Here is a 22,718-nt window from a genome sequence, read left to right as displayed (position 1 = left end):
TTTTTTTTTTTTTTTGAGACGGAGTCTAGCTCTGTCGCCCAGGCTAGAGTGCAGTGGTGCTATCTCCGCTCACTGCAACCTCCACCTCCCAGCTCAAGTAGTCCTCCTGCCTCATCCTCCCCAGTAGCTGGGATTACAGGCACATGCCACCACGCCTGGCTAATTTTCGTATTTTTAGTAGAGAAGGGGGTTTCACCAGGTTGGCGAGGCTGGTCTCAAACTCCTGACCTCAGGTGGTCCACCCGCCTCGGCCACCACAAAGGGTTGGGATTACAGGCGTGAGCCACCGCACCTGGCCTTCCCTTCCCTCCCCTCTTGTCCCCTCCCCTCTTGTCCCCTCCCCTCCCCTTCCCCTTTCCCTTTGCCTTCTCTTCCCTTTCCTTTTTCCTTCCTTCCTTCCTCCCTCCCTCCCTCCCTCCTTCCCTCCTTCCTTCCCTCCTTCCTTTCCTCCCTTCCCTTCCTTCCCTTCCCTCCCTTCTTTCCCTTCCTTTTCATTCCTTTCTTCATTATTGGGGTTGGAGGGAGTGGACATAATTCTTATCTTAATTTCTAAGACTTTAGTGACTGCTTTCTAAGTCAATAATTCAGGTGTTCTTTTTTTTTTTCTCTTAATGGTGATAAAGTAAACCAAAAGGATGGCTTAACAACTGAAACACCCAGTGAACTATCTGAACGCCCAAAAGGATTTTATGTGGAAACAGTTGTCACATATAAAGAAGATTTTGTTCCAATTAGAGAAAAGATCCTCAACTATTGGAAATCGTGGACTGGTGGCCCTGGTGCAGAACCATGACTGGCTGCTGAATTCTGAAAACCAGGACTTGGTTCAACATTTAAATTTGATAGTTGCCTCGATTCCCCTTTTGTGTTTGTGAAGAGTGTATGTATTTAAAACTGCTGTAAAACATAATCACTAGTAATATGCAATAAATATTTTCTTGAAGGAATCTATCTGCATTTTCTTTTTCTTTTTGAGAGGGAGTCTCCCTCTGTCAACCAGGCTGGAGTGCAGTGGTGCCATCTCGGCTCACTGCAAGCTCTGCCTCCCGGGTTCACGCTATTCTTTTGCCCCAGTCTCCTGAGTAGCTGGGACTACAGGCATCCGCCACCACGCCCAGCTAATTTTTTTGTATTTTTAGTAGAGACAGGGTTTCACCGAGTTAGCCAGGATGGTCTTAATCTCCTGACCTCGTGATCCACCCGCCTCGGCCTCCCGAAGTGCTGGGATTACAGGCGTGAGCCACCATACCTGGCCTACTATCTGCATTTTCAAGAGGTGTTCCTCTGTATTTGCATGAGTGAAAGACTGATGTGAAATTTCACATAAAGCTTCCATAAGCTTGATTTCTCGAAACTAGTTAAGGTAGATTTGTATTTCATGTTGCTATTAGGCACAGCTTTACTGGCCACTTTGAGGTTAGTTTCAGCAATCCTCACATTCAGTTTGGGATTCACAGTAGCCCTTTGGGTACCACTGCATACTAGCTAAGTATGATATAAATTAGATTGTAACTTCTGAATTAAATAGACTGGACCTATTATTTAGGACTGGTGCACATATCCGTCATTCCTTCGGCAGGTGTGGATTACCCACCAGCTGTGGCCAGTGCTATTCTAATGCTGAGAATGCAGTCAGAACGACATGGTTGATGCTGAACCAGTTTCCTCAGTGATCTCTTGGTTGCAGGCAACAAACATAAGCAAACTTAAATCAAAAGGGGGTGTTTACAAAAAATGTGTATTGGTAGCTCAAAATTAAAGCAGAGAGTATGGGCCAGGAGCGGTGGCTCACATCTGTAATCCCCACACTTTGCAAGGCCGAGGTGGGCGCATCACGAGGTCAAGAGATAAGGCCATCTTGACCAGCATGGTGAAACCCTGTCTCTATTAAAAATACAAAAATTAGCTGGGCATGGCACCATGTGCCTATAGTCCCAGCTACTTGGGCAGCTGAGGCAGGAGAATCGGTTGAACCTAGGAAGTGGAGGTTGCAGTGAGCCGAGATCACATCACTGCACTCCAGCCTGGTGACAGCAAGAGTCCATCTTAAAAAAAAAATGCAGAGAGTATGTTGAGGTCTTCAGAAGACCTGACACTGGGACCGAAATGCAGGCAGCCACTCACTGAGCCTGCCTGGGCTCTCGGCCTTGCTTTTCTTATTGCACACCAGCTGCTTTTCCCACCTTTCTGGCGTAATACAAGTATCCCAAGAAGATACTACCTCCCATGTGCAGTGCCAAAGTCTGACCAGCCTCTCCTCAACCCAGTGTTTGGCTTCCACCCTTGCAAGAGACTCGGTTCAGTTTTTATCAGACCCCTGCCTATGGATTATAGAGACTGCCTCAGTTATGAATAAAGTGGCATTTGTTTCTCATTTAGGTAATGTTTTCCTGTTCATAGCTATCAGGACACTGTGAGTAGAGATGTGTGGTGGGACAGGAATTGGACATTTCAGGGTTCCTCTACAGTGCTATGACCTTCAGATCCTTATCTTGATTTCTCACTGGTGTCAGTTCCACCATATGGGTGGCCTGAGGAGTGCTGTGGTGCAGTCAGCCTTAGTGACAAGGATTCCAAAATCACAACAGCTCCAGATGCTGGCAGCAGACTCAACTTCCCAAGGGATATCAGGTCAAGCATGGATTCGTGCCAATTGGCTGTGTATTCCAGTGGACCATCTTGGTTGGCATCAAACTGATGAATGAGAAGCAGTGTGCGACAGTAAGACGGGGAAGGTGAGAAGCAAGTGAATCAGAAATATGGGAGAGATGGGAACAGTAGCATGAAACTTTTGGAAGACATTTCCTAACATGAGGGACTTCCAGAGAAACGAAGGGCAAGGGCTGAGGGGCTGTGGCACTTGGCAGGTGAGGGTTGTTAATAGAGCACACCTAGGATAAACAGCTGAACTTCTACTCTCACCTGGCAGTCTGTACCCAGGATCCGTACACTTGTGGGGCTTAAGGGGACATTTGGGCTAGCTTTCCTTGGGACCTGGCTGGGTTTCTTTGCTAGCTCTAATTTATTCTCTTATTTCAGCCTAGCATTCTCCTGAACTTAAGATCCATGTCCATCTAGCATTGCTGCTTGGATGTTTAGCTACCTCAGCTTCGTTCATAACTTAAATTGCTGCCATCACCCACAATCCTGCTCTTCCTTCCGTTCTCTTTCTCAGAGAGTGCTCAGTTCCTCAAATTAGGAACATATCATTCTAGACTTCTCCCTCTTCTTGTTCCTTCTTCCTCCAGCCACCAGGTCCCATCATTTCTACTGCAGATATTCCACTCCATTCCCACCTCCCCATTTCCTTTAACCCTACCTTACTTAAATCCTCCGTCCTCGTTGCTTATGTAGCCTCAACTTCCTGTTGTCTCTGTCTCTACTTGGAGTCCCCTCCAATTGGTTTCTATAGTATTAGCCAGCATGACTTTTTTGAAATTAATTTTTATATTTTTAACAAAGCAGCAAATGCATTAAAAAGTTAAATAGTGATCAAAAGTTTGTAACCGAAAAAACAGTTCTTGCTTATCCCTCCTCGCTTTCAACTATTAGGTATATATATATATTTTTGGTATTTACGTCCACATTTCTAAATAATAAGCTTTTACTAATATCTTTAATTTATCAATCATATATGGGATTTATTAATCAGGATTTGATCCTCCTTTCCAACTGACTAACCAATAAAACTATTGCATATTTTTGATGAATCAATAATTGATAGTTACCCTGTTTAAACCATGCAAACATAGTTTGTTGATAAGCCAAGTAAGTAAGCTATAATTGTTTCTCATATAACTTTTCTTTCTGGAGTTAACTGCATTCTTTTTTTCATTTGCTTTGTTTCCTTGATGTTTCTCTCTCATTCTTTCCACATCCTCTAACCTCACAATATAATTTTCCACACAAACCTTTCCAGTTTCTCTTTTCTCTTTTTAAATCTTGGAGCTCTTTGTCATCTTGCTACAATCTGGACTGATCACTCTAGTTCTGCTTCGCATACATTTTTCTTTGCTGTTTCCTTTGCCATCTTATAATGGATCTCTGTTTTCTCGATCCGTGTCCCCATAATTCTGAGAAAGGGTATATAATTTTTTTGTCTCTTTTCTTTTCTTTTCTTTCTTTTTTTTTTTTTGAGACGGAGTCTCGCTGTGTCGCCCAGGCTGGAGTGCAGTGGCCGGATCTCAGCTCACTGCAAGCTCCGCCTCCCGGGTTCCCGCCATTCTGCCGCCTCGGCCTCCGAGTAGCTGGGACTACAGGCGCCCGCCACCTCGCCCGGCTAGTTTTTTGTATTTTAGTAGAGACGGGGTTTCACCGTGTTAGCCAGGAGGGTCTCGATCTCCTGACCTCGTGATCCACCCGCCTCGGCCTCCCAAAGTGCTGGGATTACAGGCTTGAGCCACCGCGCCCGGCTTTTTGTCTCTTTTTCATGTCTGAACATGTCTGTTTTTTTGAGACAGAGTTTCGCTCTGTCATAGAGGCTGGAGTGCAGTGGTGCGATCTTGGCTCACTGCAACCTCTGCTTCCCAAGTTCAAGTGATTCTCATGCCTGAGCCTCCCGAGTAGCTGGGACTACAGGCCTGCGCCACCATACCCAGCTAATTTTGCATTTTTAGTAGAGATGGGGTTTCACCATATTGGCCAGGCTGGTCTCAAACTCCTGGCCTCAAGTGATCTGCCTGCCTCTGCCTCCCAAAGTGCTGGGATTACAGGCATGAGCCACTGTGCCTGACCAGAACATGTCTTTATCGTATTCTCATACTCAATTACTAGTTGGCCTGGGTATAGAACCCCAGGTTTGATCATTACTCTCCCTCAGAATTTTGAAAGCATCAGTCCCCTGTATTCTAGCAATTCCAATATTTCATCTGAAGAGTCCTAATCTTTGATTATTACCTGTTTTCTTCTCTCCAGAAGGTCTTAGGACCTCCTTTATCTCTAGTGTTCTGAAATTTTACAATGATGCACCTAGTGTGGCTTAAAAAAATTGATTGGGCTCTTAGTTTATGGAAACTCTTATTTGGTTCTGGGGCATTTTCTTGTTAGGAATTCTGTTTGTCTTTTAATTTTTTTTCTGTGTGTCTGGAATTCCTAATAGACATTCCAGACTACTTTTTATTATTTTATACTTTTTCTTAACTACTGTTGATCTCTTTGTTTATTTTCTACTTTTCAGGGAGAGGATCATTCATTTACTTAGTGGAGGAGGCAAAATTTTACCTATACTTTTTAGGGTTTGTGGCTGGGCCTCAGAATTAAATTGACATAAAACAGATTAGCCAAAGTAAAGTGTACAGATTCTTTTTTTTTTTTTTTGAGATGGAGTCTCGCTCTGTCGCCCAGGCTGGAGTGCAGTGGCCGGATCTCAGCTCACTGCAAGCTCTGCCTCCCGGGTTTATGCCATTCTCCTGACTCAGCCTCCCGAGTAGCTGGGACTAACAGGCGCCCGCCACCTCGCCCGGCTAGTTTTTTGTATTTTTTAGTAGAGACGGGGTTTCACCAGGATGGTCTCGATCTCCTGACCTCGTGATCTGCCCGTCTCGGCCTCCCAGAGTGCTGGGATTACAGGCTTGAGCCACCACGCCCGGCCAAGTGTACAGATTCTTACATGCACGTGGAAGCCCCATAGAAAATGGAGACCCAAAGTGGCAAAACCTAACTGAATATATACTGAGTTGAACAAAAAGAGGCAATTATGGAAAAATAACTAAAATGTACAGGAAACCAGAGGAGGATAAGAGTTATTTAAACAAGGCCTGTTTGTATAGAATTATCTCGACCTTGACTCTCCATCTCTGGTGATAAGAATGGTTCTTTCCTCCTGGTATAGGGAGGGCATCTTCCACATGGCAGTTTTATCTCTTTCTTGCTTTCTTTTTCTTTTGGAGACAGAGTCTTGCTCTGTCACACAAGCTGGAGTGCAGTGGCATGATCTTGGCTCCTGAGTTTTAGCCAAGAAAAAGAAAAGGGTGATCTGATTACGCCTGTAATCCCAGCACTTTGGGAGGCAGAGGCGGGCGGATCACCTGTGGTCAGGAGTTCGAGACCAGCGTGGCCAACATAGTGAAACCCCATCTCTACTAAAACTACAAAAATTAGCCAGGCATGGTGGTGCACCCCTGTAATCCCAGCTACTCAGAAGGCTGAGACAGGAGAATTGCTAAGCCCTGGGTCTGAGGGGTGACAGCTCAGGGATCCACCATCTTGCCTGGCAGCCACCCAAGACACAGACAGCTTCTGTTCCTAAGTCCGTATTAAATGTTTCTTTCTAAGAAACCAGATTTGTCAGCCTCCTTTTTGGCCTCTGAGCTTCCTCAGACTTTGGGGCCAGTTTGTATAGCCCTGCCTGCCATGGGACGCTGAGCCAGCATTGCTCTGTGTGCTGCTGAGTACCATATAAACAATGCCCCCAAGCAGTTCTAGCTTCCAGCAGAGAAACAGACAACAAAAACTAAGCAAATACATTATGTCTCCTATAATACAATATATATATATATATATTTTTGTGATGGGGTTTTGCTATATTGCCAAGGCTGGTCTTGAACTTCTGGGCTGAAGTGAACCTCCCACCTCAGCCTCCTGAGTAGCTGGAGCTACCGGTGTGCACCACTGTGCCTGGCTGTAATCCAACTTTTTAATTGCATTTTAATATTGGCTATTATGGAAAGCTCTTGTAAATTAGTTCCTTTTTATGGTATCCTATTCATTGATGAATACAATATTTTCTGATGGCTGAAGGTATTCTGTCTTACTATTTCTTCTTGTACTGCTATAAGTTCCTTTACGTGACTCGTTTTTGTCTCTGTCTCAAGTTGGAGGCATTTGTTTAATGTCCCTTCTTATTGTACGGGCATTGATTTAAGAACCTTTCGCGAACCTTCTGCAGCTTGAGGATGGGGTAGATGTTTGATAAGTTATGACTAGCTTTTTACTGGTGGTTGGTGTTGAAATTGGGATTCTTAGCAACACACCACAGAACTGGAGCCAGTTCATGCTGAAAAGGAACTTTGGAAAGGATATTGGGAAACTCCTAGAATTAGGGGGATCATCAGGAAAACATAGTTACAGACAGTGCAGCCAGGAATGGCACCCCAAGTATCCTGCCAGACCACCACCCTCAATGGCACCAGGTACAGGCACTGTGGGGTCATGCTGACAAAATAGGCTGTTCCTGCTGGGCCCCTGCCTCTGGTACCTCTGAGAGCAGGGAGTTTCTGAAGACCCCACATCAGAATGGCTTCCTGGAGCAGCCTGCTTATCACTCGATTCCGAATCTAGTTTCACTTGGGGATGCCTAACTCAGGGCATGTTGGTCACATTCCTTTGCCTTAGCTGCAGTTAAGTCTGGGAAAGAATTTCTGGCTTCTACTGTGGGGATATGTGGAGTTTTAAGGTGAGAAGTTCCCCAAATATAGGATGTTCACAAAATGCTGGGAAGACAAATACTATGACAAATGTCCACTAGAGACAGCAAGCCAGATTTTTTTAGTGGGAGGTACTGACATGCCAGCATCTGTCAATCAGTTCCCAGGAGAAGGGTCCTCTCTCCAGTCTCCCACAGGGATTGAGGGTAGATGCCTGGCTGTAGGAATCCTGGGAACTAGATTGGGGAGGGGTTTGGAGATGGTTGTTTAGAATAAGGGTTTCCATTGAATCCGGGGCCACATCCCCCTCCTCTGCTCCGGCCAAAGCAGAAACCTCAGGTTTCCTGAGTGTAGTGCAGGAAGTTGGGGTGGGTACCTGGGGGTCCAAGTGTTGCTTCTGCAGACTCAAACATCTCTCTATGTCCAGCCCACCCTTCACCCTGCCTCCACCCACCTGTAATTTATGTGTTATGTAGAGGATGTCTGTATTTTAAAACTCCCAATAAAAAAACTTAAATTCTGAGTCTCTATTGAGCTACCCTGGTAGACCACACTTGAAGAGTGTTGTCAAGGCTGGGCGTGGTGGCTCACGCTTGTAATCCCAGCACTTTGGGAGGCCAAGGCATGTGGATCACTTGAGGTCAGGAGTTTGAGACCAGCCTGTCAACGTGGTGAAACCACCCTCTGCTAAAAATGCAAAAATTAACCGGGCATGGTGGTGCATGCCTGTAATCTCAACTACTTGGGAGGCTGAGGCAGGAGAATCGCTTGAACCCAGGAAGTGGAGGTTGCAGTGAGCTGACTGAGTGAGACTCCATTTCACAAAAAAAAAAAAAAAAAAAAAAAAATCAATGCTAGAGGAAAAGAATGTGTCCCTTGCAACCCCACAGGAAGAGGGCTTTGGAAGCCTGTGCCTGTTTTCCTTCAGACTTTGCCCCGTGCACTTCTTGTCTTTGCTGATTTTGTTTCACATCCTTTTGCTGTAATAAACCACAGACATGACAATAACTATGTGCTGAATCCTGTGAGTCCTCCCAGCAAATCACTGAACCTGGGGGTGGTCTTGGGGACCCTGGATGTGCTGCGCAGGCAAAGGCCACCCAGCTATGGAAGAATACTGTTATAGTCCCACTCTGTATCTGTGACGCATAGAGGCTCAGGACCATCAAGTATACTTTTCAAAAGTTAAAAACATGAGTCAAATACAAGAATGAGCAAATGTCAAATATTTGTTCAACTTGTAAATGAGAAAACCAGCAGGATGGTAAAGCTGATTCAAAGAAGAAGAAAGGACCAGAGGTTATTTAGGCACTTGAGAAAAAAGTGTTAGAATAAGATTTCTGGTTAATGTTCTAGTGGGGATAAAGCCCTAAACTTAGGGTTATTATTTTTTAATGGACAGAATTATTTTTATTCGACAAAAGTTTACAAGTTAACATGAAGCTTCACAAAATCCAAGCTTTTAATTAAAAGTAGGTGATGGTGCCTGGCTAACATAGTGAGACCCCGTCTCTACAAAAAATAAAAAAATCAGTGGGGTGCAGTGGTGCATACCTGTAGTCCCAGCTACTTAAGAGACTAAAGTGGGAGATTGCTTGAGCCTGGGAGTTCAAGGCTACAGTGAACAATGATCACACCACTGTACTCCAGCCTGCGTGACAGAGCAAGACCCTGTCTCAAACAAAAAAAAAAAAGAAAAGAGAAAAAAAAGAAAAAAATGTTGGCCAGGTGCACTGGCTTACACTTGTAATCCCAGCACTTTGGGAGACCGAGGTGGGCTGATCACTTGAGGTCAGGAGTTTGAGACCAACCTGGCCAACATGGCAAAACCACGTCTCTGCTAAAAATACAAAAGTTAGCCGGGCATAGTGGCTTGCGCCTGTAATCCCAGCTACTTGGGAGGCTGAGGCAGGAGGATCACTTGCACCCAGGAGGCGGAGGTTGCAGTGAGCTGAGATCACGCCACTGCACTCCAGACTGGGCAACAGATCGAGACTCCATCTCAAAAAAAAAAAGAAGAGTAGATGATGAGTCAAACAAAGGTACCCTAGTTCACTAAATACCCTAATTAATTAAATAATTCTTGAGTGAGCCCATTAAACACAGTGCCCTAAGATGACATTGAAAGAACTCACTACCTTTTGCCTTAGGTTATTGGAGGTGCCAGGACTCGATTGGTTGCTCAGTGACCGGGCCGGGCCGGGCCTGCCCTGTAGTTGGTGCCTCGCCAAACACTGTAGGTGAATCAAGGTAACATCCAAGGTGAGGCGGTATTTTGAGTGGATTTTCTGGAAGTAGATGGGAACTGGGCATGTGGATTTCACAGAGACTTTCTGGTGATTTCACATCAGAGGACCATCTGGCCATGTTTTTGGATTTTTCCATCTCAGATCCAGCATACTTCAAAGCAAACATGAGAATCTCCTGGACTAATCCATTTCCAGGGAGGAAAATCGCTCCCCAATTTGTGTGCTGATAGATTAGAGAAAAACGTTGAAATGGCTGATGTCAAAGAAGTGATGGAATTAAGGTGCTCCTAGCAATAGAAACTCACCCAGATGGAATGAACCATGCTTTTTCGGGTGCTGTGCTCCAGCAGGTTCTAGCACTGGGCTTTCAACCCTCTGGGGAGCTCTGCTTTAATGCCTGAATTAGACTTTTAAGATTAATGATATGGCCTATTATCATTTCCAAAATGACAGATATGGCCCCACCATGTCTGTGTGATTGTGAAAATATACTTAGATTGTTTGCTGCAAGATCATTTTTTGAGTGCTCTTGTGTTATATTTACTCCTCACTGCAATCTTGAAGACAAGATATTATCCCCACTTTACAGATAAGAAGACTGAAGCTGAATCAGGCTAAGTCACATTTCCTAAGGTCATTAAAAAAAAAAAAAAAAACAGTGCACAGATAACACATTTTTTTTTCTTTCATTCTTTCTTTTTTTTTTTTTGAGATGGAGTCTCACTCTGTTGCCCAGGCTGGAGTGCAGTGGCACGATCTTGGCTCACTGCAGGCTCCAACTCCTGGGTTCACACCATTCTCCTGCCTCGACAGGGTGTGGTGGCGGGCACCTATAGTCCCAGCTACTCGGAAATAACACACTTCTTAAAAGTTTGAGTCATTTTGAGTTCCATGCAACCAAAAAAACATCCCAGCTGATTCAGACCCAAATGTTCATCAACAGAAAAAACTGTTTAGGGTAATTACAATACATATATTAGTCCTTAGCATCTGCACATCTATTAATAGAGAAATACTGTAAATCCATGATACACTGTTAAGCCAAAAAATTGGCTTCTCACATTTATTCCTTTGGCAATATTACCTGAGCCCCAGGTACTGTGCTAGATGCTGAGGATTCAGTGGTAAGCATGAGAGACACAGGTAGAAGAACACAGCTTACCAGGCAAATAGAGTCATTGAAAGTCACCAGAAGATTATGAGAGAAAACCCACGGGACAAACATGAGAAAAACAGGGAGCAGGAACACCTACTTTTCTTGGTGCGGACAGAGAAGATCTGTCTGAGGAGGTGGCATTGAAGCTGAAAACCTAAAGGTAGGAGAGGAACATGCTGTACAAAGAGTGGATGAAGGTAGAGGAACCTACCTGTTCCGGGTAGAGCAAAAGCAGATCCTGAAGTCCTGAGGTAGCAACCAATGACTATTTGAGGAATTTAAAGGTGGTCAGAGTCTGGATTGTTAAGACTTTATATTTTAGAGAATCACTTTCATCTGCGCCTGGAGAATGGCTTGGAGAAGGACAAAGGGGAAGTAGGAAGACCAATGAGGAAGGTGTGGTAGAAATCCAAATGGGAAAGAATGGTGGAGCGGATGATGCGGGGGCGGGGGGAGGGGGTGGAGAGAAGAGGGCACTTTGGGATAGGTTTTGGAGAGGGAGAAGATTTGCTGATGGACGAGATACTTAGGGAATGGGGAAGAGAGCAATCACAGGTCACTGCTGGCTCCAGGAAACAAGTGGAGCCACTTATTTAAGTGGGGATTTGCCAGGTGCGATGGCTCACGCCTGTAATCCCAGCACTTTGGGAGGCTACAGCAGGTGGATCACTTGAGGTCAGGAGTTTGAGAACAGCCTAGCCAACATGGTGAAACCCCGTCTCTACTAAAAATACAAAAATTAGCCAGGCATGGTGGCAGCACCTGTAATCCCAGCTACTCAGAAGTCTAAGGCAGGAGAATCGCTTGAGCCTGTGAGGCGGAGGTTGCAGTGAGCCAGAACGAGCCACTGTACTCCAGTCTGGGTGACAGTGCAAGACTCTGTCTCCAAAAAAAAAAAAAAAAAATAGGAAAGGGTATGACTCTTATGGTGGAATATGGTATGGAGGGCTTTGGGGTTCACTGAACACCAACTGGTGAATTGCAGTTCAACTCTGGCACGAATCATCTTGAGTTAGAACAGATCCTGCAAGTTTAAGGGTATGTTTCCCAAAAAGATTTCAGGTGCCAACCACACTTGGGTGTCCCCAAACCGCCTGCACTTCAGACCAACTGGCTACACAGTCAGGAGTATCCATGACCCCCTCAGGGTTGATAATGCACTAGAATGACATATGGAACTGAGGAAAGTGCTGTAATTATAATTTATAGTTTTATTATAAAAATTAGGACCAGCCAGATGAGGAGATATGTTAGGCAAGGTCTGCGAGAGTACCAAACACACAGCCTCTGTGCTTTCGCCCTGTGGAATCAGGGCCATCACCCTCCCAGCACATCAATGTGTTCAGCAACCAGGAAGTTCCATGTAGCTTCAGTGTCCAGAGTTTTTCCCGGGATTTCATCATGTAAGCATGACTGATTGAATCACTGGCCACAGGTTGAACTCAATCTCTGTCTTCTACCCCTCCCACAGGTTGGGCTGGCTCAGACATCCAGTCAGGATTGGTTTTTCCTGTGATCAGCTCCCAATCTGAATTGTCTTGTTAGTAAACTCAGGAATAATCAAGGAGCTCATGAATAACAAAGATACTCCTGTCTCTTGAGAAATTCCAAGAATTTTAAAAGCTCCATGCCAGAAACCCAGAATTAACAAAGTGCTGGGATTACAGGTAGTTTTGCTGTCTTTTAAAAAGTCCGCAGCTGGGCATGGTGGCTCATGCCTGTAATCCCAGCACTTTGGGAGGCCGAGGCAGGCGGATTGCCTGAGGTCAGGAGTTCCAGACCAGCCTGACCAACATGGAGAAACCTCATCCTTAATAAAAATACAAAATTAGCTGGGCATGGCGGCGCATGCCTGTAATACCAGTTACTCGGGAGGCTGAGACAGGAGAATTGCTTGAACCCACGAGGCAGAAGTTGCGGTGAGCCGAGATCGCGTCATTGCACTTCAGCCTGGGCAACAAAGAGCAAAAAACGGTGTCTCAAAAAAAAAAAAAAAAAAAAAAAAATTTCCTCATTAATTCTCAGAATTCTACCTAGTTATTTTGTAGAATGTTCCTCAGTTTATTTTTGTCTTATGTTTCATCATGATTGGATTCAGGTTATACATTATTTGGCAGAAATACTGCAAGATTGATGTTGTGTCCTTCCCAGTGCAATATCAGGAGGCACATGATGCCTGGTTATGTTAACTGGTTATGTTAACTTTGACAACGTTATTAAGGCAATTTAGTATTCAGTATTTAACAAACAAGCATACTAGTTTGTAGTCTTTTCTGGGCAAGTGAGGGTTTCTTCTCCATTTCAATGCCTTTTCTACGCCCACCAATGCTGTTAGTCACCTTCAAGGTGAAGACTGCTGAGATGGAATTATTTTTAGCAATGATAATAATTTGTTGGGGTAATAGTTGTACAGCCCTTTGCTGCCATCTAAGCACTTTTACGTAGTTTGGTTTATTTAAATCTAACAACCCAGTGAGGGGGCCAATTATTAGTATTTGTATTAAATGAGAAATTAGAATTCTAGAATCACATACCTATTTATTATCATGACATGGCTAAGTCGAATTAATAGTGAGATAGTTAAATGGCTATTTTAGGCAGCAGATCCTTTTGTATGTGGTATCTGAGAAGCCACTGAGGCAGGAAGACAAGGGAAGAAGAATTTGGGAGGATCTGCCTGCAGAGGAGTGGAAAAGAGGAAAGAGGAATACAATTAGAAATAGGATTCAGGCTGAATTCAAAGGCTTAGTGATGACGGGTTCTTAGGTTCGGGTACGTTGGAGAAAAAAGCCAGCATAGAGACTGCCTTCGGGGCAGAGTGGGTTCTGGGCACTGGGTAGGGGCTGGGCTCGGGATGGCGGGATCAAAGGGCTCTGGCGGGACCACGATGTGGGTGGGGCAGGGCCAAGCACCGGGACGGGGCTTTTCAATGACGGGCGGGGTTAAGGTTGGGCAGCAGGTGGGCGTGGCATGCATGGGCGGAGTCAATCTATGAGTGGGTGGGCCTATCGCCAGGCCGAGAGTGGGCGTGGCCGACGTGGGGTGGGTTTCAGCCGACCGAGTCGGACCAGACCGTTGGGCTCGCTTCCGGGTGTCACCTCCAGAGGGCGCCGGCCGCGGAGCCGCCCTCAGAGTCGCGAGGCCGGACGCAGCGCGGCGCCGCCCCACTCGCCCCAGCCGCCGCCATGAAGGCCGTGGTGCAGCGCGTCACCCGGGCCAGCGTCACAGGTCAGTCGGGCGGGGCCGGGCCCGGGAGGAGCCGCCCCTGACCCCCGCGACCGGCTGTCCTGCGTGGGGGGTCTTCCTGCGCCATCCTCGGGGCCGCTGCGGCCCCTCCGCGAGCGTGGTCCCCTTCGCGAGCTCGGTCCCCGCAACCGCGAGTCCCCGGGGCCGGCTCCTGGGCAGCGCAGCGTTCGGAGAGCCCACTGCACGTGCCCGGCCGGCCCCGGCGCGCCCCTGGCTTCGGGCTCTCGGCAGCGGGTGCAGGAACGAGCGCGCCTCATTCTCAGCACCTTTGTCCTGCGTGCGGGATGGCGGAGCCTCGGAGCATCCCCGTGGCCCGCTCTTCAGGGAGCGTTGATGAACCACGCGTAGAGCATTTCTGGAGCAGGCACGCTTCCCTTTTCACTGCTGTATTTTAAATGTTCAATTTTTGCCCATTTTTACGTATTCCAATTTTTATGGGGCTTGACTCAGGATGAAATGCACAGATGCGAAGAGTTGCTCCTTGGGCTGAGCAGCTCTGACAGTTGCGTGCACGCACGTGACTGGAACCCAGGCTGGATGAAGGGCGCCCCCCGCCCAGGACGCCCCTCGCCCTCTGTCGCTGAACTCTGCGCCGAGGGGTCGGGATCTAAAGGATTCAAGAGGAAAACATTTCTCTTTTTCACTCATTTCTTGTGGACCAAGCCACCCGACCCCTGGTCATCACTCGAGCACTCTAGTCTTGGTTGGGCATCAGAGGTCCAGATGATAAGTGTAGATAATGTAGTCGTTTTAAGAAAACCACGATACGAAAGATAATTTTTAAAAAACATTTGAATGACAAGTTTTATATTGTCTTTAGTCTTTTCTGTCTTTATTGGCAGAATTATATTGTTTCAGTTCAAATAATTTCAGATATCCTGTCCTTCGAGCCAGTCTGCAGCAAATATGTGTTCTTGTGTCCACAAAAGTATGAATTAAAAACAAAACAGGCGGGGGACGGTGACTCAAGTCTAATTCCAGCTCTTTGGGAGGCCATGGCGGGCAGATCACCTGAGGCCAGGAGTTTGAGACCAGCCTGGCCAACATAGAGAAACCCCATCTTTGCTACAAATACAAAAATCAGCTGGGAGCGGTGGTGGGTGCCTGTAATCCCAGCTACTCGGGAGGCTGAGGCAGGAGAATTGCTTGAACCTGGGAGGCAAAGCTTGCAGTGAGCTGAGATTGTGCCACTAACCTCCAGCCTGGGCGACAGAGCGAGACTCTGTCTCAAAAAACAACAAATAAACCCCCAGAACAACAAAATAAAACAACAAAAACCCCTAAAGAAACAACCAAACCCACCAAAACCATATATTTAAATCTGAGAGTCTATTTTTCAGCCCCGTCTAATGATTTCTAAGCTGTTCTGGTAACTTTGGTTTTGGAAATGGTCCTGGAATAATAGCGGATAGAGTGGCACTGGGATTTAGGAATTTTAAAGGGTTTACAACATTTCGGTAAATATTTAAATTCATGAAAACTGGGAAAATTCATAGATTAAAGATATTTTGCATTATTGAGAAGAATCTTGCAGTCTGCTGCTGTGTGTGGTCATCACTGACAGATTTAAATTTTGATCTCTCTCCTGAACTCTCCATCCTGCTAATCTGGGATATTGAAAATGTATATTCTATGAGATGTGCTAAATAGAGTTTAGGTTATTTTGGTTCATTATTTAAGTTATATGCTTTTAGTTAAAACAACCTAACCTACATGTTAAAAAGGATAAGGGTGTTAATTATGGGAAAGTGTAAATAATTCGGGAATTCTGGGTTGGGGAACTGTGAAATTATGTTAGAAGGGCCCTCCACTTAGGCCTTCTAGTAGCATTGTAATGGAAAGGGATTTTCTGATTCCTTTAAAATGTGGCTGGTTTCACTGAAATGTGGCTGTGTTTGAATGGCATTTTATTTTAGGGGTTCTAAAACATTAACTTCCTGTTTTATGGTCAGGACAGCATAAAATATCAGGAGTCACACGTTTTATTTTATTTTAAAATAGTTGGCTGACTTCACCCTTATTTTTAAATTTATGTATTTATGGTTTGTTTTAGAGATGGGGGTCTTGCTCTGTCACCCAGGCTGGAGTGCAGTGGCACTATTATAGCTTACTACTACCTCAAACTCTTGGGCTCAAGTGATCCTTTAGCATCAGCATCTTGAGTAGCTAGACTACAGGCATGTGCCACTACTATGTCCAGCTTAGGAGTCACACATTTTACTATGTGGTATATTCAATTTATGTGATTGGTCAAACACTTTTTTTTTTATAGTAACCCTTTAATATCATTTGATGCCCAGTCCATCAGATTTCTCCAATTGGCTAATTGGTTTTGTTTTTGTTTTGAGAGAGTCTTGCTTTGTTGCCCAGGCTGGAGTACAGTGGCGCCATCTCGAATCACTGCAGCCTCTGCCTCCTGGGTTCAAGCAGTTCTTGTTCTCTGCATCCTGAGTAGCTGGGCTTACAGGTGCACACCACTGTGCCTGGCTAATTTTTTTTTTTGTATTTTTAGTGGAGACAGGGTTTTGCCAAAACCCTAAGCTGGTCTCAAACTCCTGGCTTCAAGTGATTTGCCTGCCTCGGCCTCCCAAAGTGCTGGGATTACAGGCATGAGGCACCGCACCCAGCTTGATCAAACACATTTTGATGCCTTAGGTTGGGTATCGTGATAATCTAATTTTTAAAAGTTTATTATGGCACATTTCAAACATATTAACAGACGGAATAATGCAATAACCCCCATGTCCCATCACTCAGTGTCAGCAGCTAAAATCTGATGTCTGTAAACACAGTGTTGAAAGAGGATCTAAAATGTTTGGGTTTAAATAGGTTAACTTTAGAGGCTGTGAATTCTTGAAGAAGAGATCTCAGGGCTGATGCCACTAATAGGTAGAGAATTTGACCAAACATCTCAGGTCTTTTCCAGCCCTTTGATCTTTTGTTCAAAGTGGTGATTCTCAGATTTTTTCCCTTGGTGATCCATTTATTTATAATAAAAAGTCCTTTTGAACCTCCTAGTCCTTCTGCTTGTCCCTGGAGGAGGGACGAAACTGCTCCAAAATAAGACAGCAGTTTCTGTGTCATATATAGACTTTGGGCCATAGTTTGTTTCATGTTAAGATAATCATAAAACTGTCAAAATTCTTTGACAGTGATTCTACTTTTGAGAATCTACTCTAAGCAGATAATCCTAACTGTAAAAAAGGCTTTAGTGTACGAAGATTTTCATTACACTGTTATTTATTGAAGTGAAAATTTTGAAAGAAGCCATATGTCCAGCAAAATGGGATGGTTAATCAGTCTGCTTGATGAGATGAATCTATTAAAAGGTGTTTAGGAAAAGGTTATGACATGAAAAAATTCTTATGCAATATAATTACAAAAATTTACATACAACATTATTATAGTAGTTGGAAACAAATATGAATGAAAATGTATGAATAGATAAAATATTAAAAGGAAATCATTAAAATATTAAAGTCCTTTGTTCTTTTTTTTTGGTTTCTCATATTTTTTTTTTTTTTTTTTTTTTGAGGCGGAGTCTCGCTCTGCGCCCAGGGCCTGGATGCAATGGCCTGACTCAGCTCACTGCAAGCCACCGCCTCCTGGTTTTATTTACGCCATTCCTCCGCGCAGCCTCCCAAGTAGCGGGACTACAAGCCCGCCACGTCGCCCTAGTTATTTGTATTTTTAGTCAAACAGGGTTTCACCATTTAGAAGCCAGATGGCTCGATCTCCATGACCCGTGATCCGCCCTCTCGGCTCCAAATGCTGGGATTATAGGGCTTGAGCCACCGCGCCCGGCCTCTCATATTTTCTAAAATGTATAATCCTTACTTTGATGATAGATATAGCTTCATGACCTTTATTTTTTGAAACATACTTTGGGAAAAATTTAGAAAGTATATCAACATTGTAAGAAAGTAATGTTGATTTATTCAAAGAACAAATAAAGCCAAAGGCTTTTTCTGAAGCAATGCAAATGAGCAAACCAACCCCCAGTTGTTTACTACCTATGTCAGGATAGATTATTTCTATTTCAGCTTTTGAGGCAGTGGCTCAAAGGACAATAAGTCACACACACACAGTTCATTATAAGAAAAGCAGCACAGAAGAAAATATTTGAAAAATTTTAGCATAAAAATCAGAGAAATTCAGCATTACTGATTATTTCAGGAATGGATCGATGTGCTCACCTGGGGTCTGAATACCAGGTGGTCTCTTGCCATTACAACTGAAGAACGAGGGAAGTTTCTCACCCTTTCTTTAGCAGTATATTGCAACATGGCATAGTCTATGTTACTGTGTTAGTTGTATTTATAGCTATTATCCAGCAGAAGCGAGCAAACAACAAGAAAATGGCTGAGTTGACCCTTCTATTCCTGATTAGAACATTAGGTCAGTACAAGATGAAATAGTAAAACAACATAATCTATTAAGATTGGCAAATAATTGGCCAAAAAAAGTAGAAAATTATCAAGAGCACCACTTGAAATACAGATTTAGCTGGGTGTGATGGCGTGCATCCATAGTCCCAGCTACTGTGGACGCCGAGGCAGGGAGGATTGTTTGAGCCCAGGGGTTCTGGGCTATACTGCACTGTGCTGACCTGTTGTCATACCAAAGTTCTGCATCAATCTGGTGAGTTCCCAGGACCAGAGGACCACCAGGAGCCTAGTTTGGACATGGAGCAGGTCAGAACTCCTGTAATGATTAGGAGTGGGATTGCACCTGTAAATAGTCACTGCACTCCAGCTTGGACAACATAGAGAGATCCTGCGTCTTAAAAAGAAAAACGAATGGAAAAAAAAAATGATAGATTCTCCATCATAAAGATGCATCTTTTTTTTTTTTTTTTTTTGAGATGGAGATTCACTCTTGTTGCCCAGGCTGGAAGGCTGGAGTTCTATGATGTGATCTTGGCTCACTGCAGTCTCCAGCTTCCGGGTTCAAGCGATTCTCCTGCGTCAGCCTCCTGAGTAGCTGGGATTACAGGCATCCACCACTATGCCTGGCTAATTTATGTATTTTTATTAGAAACGGGATTTCACCGTGTTCACCAAACAGGTGTCGAACTCCTGACCTCATGTGACTGCCTGCCTCAGCCTCCCAAAGAGCTGGGATTACAGGCATAAACCACCATGCCCGGCCCATAATGATGCATCTTGCTACCATTTGAGATACTGTCTAATGGTAGTAGGGCATGCATTTGGTTATAAATACATATACAAATGTTAGGAGTGTATGCTTAGAGCCTTTTTTTGTTTGTTTTTTAATGGACAAGGTGTATGATTGAAAAAGGTTTGGAGGTCATTGGCTTAGAATGTAACCACAGAACTAAAGTGGGAAATAATAGCAGTTTGATGAGTTGAAACTTAACACATAAATTGTGATTTTTATGTATTATGTATTTGTCCTCGTAGTAAGTAGGAAAATCATTTGTTTTTATGATATGAACATTTTCCCCTTTGTGCTTCCTGTATACTGTATTACCATATTTGCTGATTTTCCACAAAAGGCAGGAATATCCTTTCTGAGAATTAATATAGCTGATCTGGCCTCTCTAGGGGAGGAAAACATAATTCTGTTTTTACAGATGGGCAAACTTGACCATAGAAAGTTTTGGTGTCTTACCCAAGGTAACATAGATGAAATATGGCCCTAAGATCCTGCTTAGTGGTTGTTCACTTTACAGCTCCCATTCATTCCAGAGATAAAATCAGAATGGATGGAAATTATTATCATCTCACTGCATTTATGTAACTCTTTTCATTTTCGAATATGTGCTGACTTTAACCAAAGAAGTTATAAGAAGTGTGTATGATGTTTAAAATACTCGTGTGGTTACCTAAATGTGCTTCATGCCCTTGTTTGGTTCTGAGTTCTTCTCTCCCTTTTGGTTCCTTTGTAGTTGGAGGAGAGCAGATTAGTGCCATTGGAAGGGGCATATGTGTGTTGCTGGGTATTTCCCTGGAGGATACGCAGAAGGAACTGGAGCACATGTAAGCTGCATTTCTGTCATCGCTGTTCGAATGGGCTACATGGTGGTGGTTATGCTGGGAACTTCCATAGTACTTTGTGCCTGTGAAGTGAGCCCTTGTCACTTATAACCATTGTTCCATTGGATGTAGTATGGTTATTTCCGTGTTCCAGAGGAGGAGACTGAGGAAGAATGATCTGGGAGACCTCAACACTAAGTCGGCCTCAGAGCAGGAGCACCGCCTATCCTCCCTCTTTTTGCTACTACAGCTTCAGATCATGCCTCTTGTTCTCTTAATGCAAAAACCAAGCCTCTTTTCTTATGTCTGGTTTCTCTTTTTTAAACTGGGCAATGTTATCTGGGCACTATGTATTTTTAGAGTGCCTGCTAGCCCACTGTGCACATAGGTATCTGGAACTCAGAGAGATTAAATTCCTTGCTCTAGGTCATGCACACACACTTAGCAAAAAACCTGATCCCCAGTTAGAGTCTGGGCTCCCTGACCTTGAAGCCAATGATCTTTTTACTAAGGTGGTGGTGGGGGTTGAGGAACAGGAGTTGCCATTGCTCTGCCTGCCTGGCTTTCCGAGTTTACAGATGGGCAAACTCTACTATAGAAAGTTTTAGGTGTCTTAGCCAAGGCAACACAGATGAAATATAGCCCTAAAATCCTGCTTAATGATTGTTCACTTTACAGCTTCCATTCATTCCAGACATAAAAGCAGAATGCGCCCTCCGTGCACCTCTCCCCTCCATCACCACGGGGCACATTTACTTTAGATGCTGGATCCATTTATTCTGTCCCCTGGTGCTCAGAGCTTGGGTATAACCCTGCCCAACTGTCTCTTTTGTATTAGATTGAAAATCAGACTTGAAACTCAATTCCCGCTAAGGTGTTGATGATGAATAACTATCATTCAGTACTACTTCAGTGATTGTGGTGTTTTAGTAGCTGTCCCCTGGATACTCAAAGAAGCAGTAGAATGGTGTAATGGCTAAAAACTGAAGCTGTGGGTTTGGATGTCTTTATGGCTCTGACATACTACAGAGCTAATATTTAGCCTAGTGCTTAAGAGATGTGATTCAACATAAGACAAATCTTGGCTGTGGAGAGGGGGTAATGAGTAGCACCTATCCCTGAGGATGCCCATATTAAGAGTCGGTGAATTAGTATTTATTATAGAGTCTTTGAAACTATTGACTTCAACATCATCCAGAAGTATGGCTCTCAAATGGTGGGTTTTCAGCTTTTATGCTGGTGGTTCTCTGCTGTGCTTCTCAAATCTGACCCTATAGATGTCACCTGGTCAACCTTCTTGCCATGGTGACTATCCTTCTTCATCCACATATATAGGGAAAGCCCCTCTGGGGCTTAAGGAGCTTGTGACATAGTTGTCAAGGTGTCTTTCTCCAGATCTTTTTGCATATTTGCAATAACCATGATTTTTCTCAGTGTATTTGCTGAAATTTTTTTTTTTTTTTGAGACAGAGTCTCCCTCTGTCGCCCAGGCTAGAGTGCAATGGCATGATCTTGGCTTACTGCAACCTCTGCCTCCCCGGTTCAAGCGACTTTTGTGCCTAAGCCTCCTGAGTAGCTGGGATTAAAGGCGCCTGCCACCACACCTGGCTAACTTTTGTATTTTTAGTAGAGATAGGGTTTCTCTATGTTGGCCAGGCTGGTCTCGAACTACTGACCTCAGGTGATCCACCCGCTGTGGCCTCCCAAAGTGCTGGGATTACAGGCATGAGCCACCATGCTCAGCCGAATTGTTCATTTTGAGTAGCTCCAAGAAGGGGTGTAAAAATGGATGTCATTTATCCTAATGTGATGAATTCGTTCATGAAAAATTACAATTGGATCCACATTTTGAAATATCCCTGACCTAAAGGAGCAGAGAATAGGTGGTTGTTGTCTTAGCCCCAGTTCTCACCAGTAGCTGCTGTGAACTGGAGGGACTGGCAAAGAAGGCAATCTGAAAACAACCCTGTGAGGCAGAACTGTTATTATTCTGTATTGCCGCTGAGGCCACTGAAACACAGGGTGGATAAGTGACTTGCCTGAGGTCATGCTTCCTGTCAGGGCTGGAGTTGTCATTATGTCCTTATTTGGCTGGAAGCTGGTGACATTTGTGGGGTATGGAGTGTGTTGGGGGGCTTGTGATCTCTCAGGTAGCTCTCACTGCTCTTTTTCCCCTTAGGGTCCGAAAGATTCTAAACCTGCGTGTGTTTGAAGATGAGAGCGGGAAGCACTGGTCTAAGAGTGTGATGGACAAACAGTACGAGATTCTGTGTGTCAGCCAGTTTACCCTCCAGTGTGTCCTGAAGGGAAACAAGCCTGATTTCCACCTAGCAATGCCCACGGAGCAGGCAGAGGGCTTTTACAACAGCTTCCTGGAGCAGCTGCGTAAAACATACAGGCCAGAGCTTATCAAAGGTAAGCAGGAGAGCCACATCCAGGAAGGGGTCTTTGGGACACTCCTGGACAGAGGGAAAAGAGAAGCTGCAATTGCAGCATCACCTTTCCTGGAAAGTCATTGTTTATGCTTGTTACTTACTTAGAACCACATACTAGCTGCTGCTATTGCTGCTGTTACACGTAACACGTGTTCTCAGAATGCTCCTGCTGGCACTTGCCTTCCTCCCTTCTGTTCACATTTTGAAAATGTTTGGGAACCCAGAGGTGTGGCTAATACAGTGGTGTTTCCTTGATTGTTTAGCTTAGC

General features: G+C 44.5%; 1 protein-coding gene across 1 annotated transcript in view; it reads left to right on the top strand.

Annotated features, from left to right (window-relative positions):
• The window catches only part of LOC108523180 (D-aminoacyl-tRNA deacylase 1), a gene marked incomplete at its 3' end in the record, with an annotated part of 24,142 nt that extends 1,713 nt beyond the window's left edge, over positions 1-22,429 (top strand). The window contains exons 2-3 of the mRNA XM_017863706.1: positions 19,927-20,017; positions 22,194-22,429. Coding sequence (XP_017719195.1) covers positions 19,927-20,017; positions 22,194-22,429 — 327 coding nt within the window. The remainder of the gene's footprint in view (positions 1-19,926; positions 20,018-22,193) is intronic.
• Positions 22,430-22,718: the final 289 nt, after the last annotated feature.

Source organism: Rhinopithecus bieti, unplaced genomic scaffold, assembly GCF_001698545.2.
Source record: "Rhinopithecus bieti isolate Rb0 unplaced genomic scaffold, ASM169854v2 scaffold_72481, whole genome shotgun sequence".
In the NCBI taxonomy this organism is placed as follows: domain Eukaryota; kingdom Metazoa; phylum Chordata; class Mammalia; order Primates; family Cercopithecidae; genus Rhinopithecus; species Rhinopithecus bieti.
This window is presented reverse-complemented; position numbering and strand designations above follow the sequence as displayed.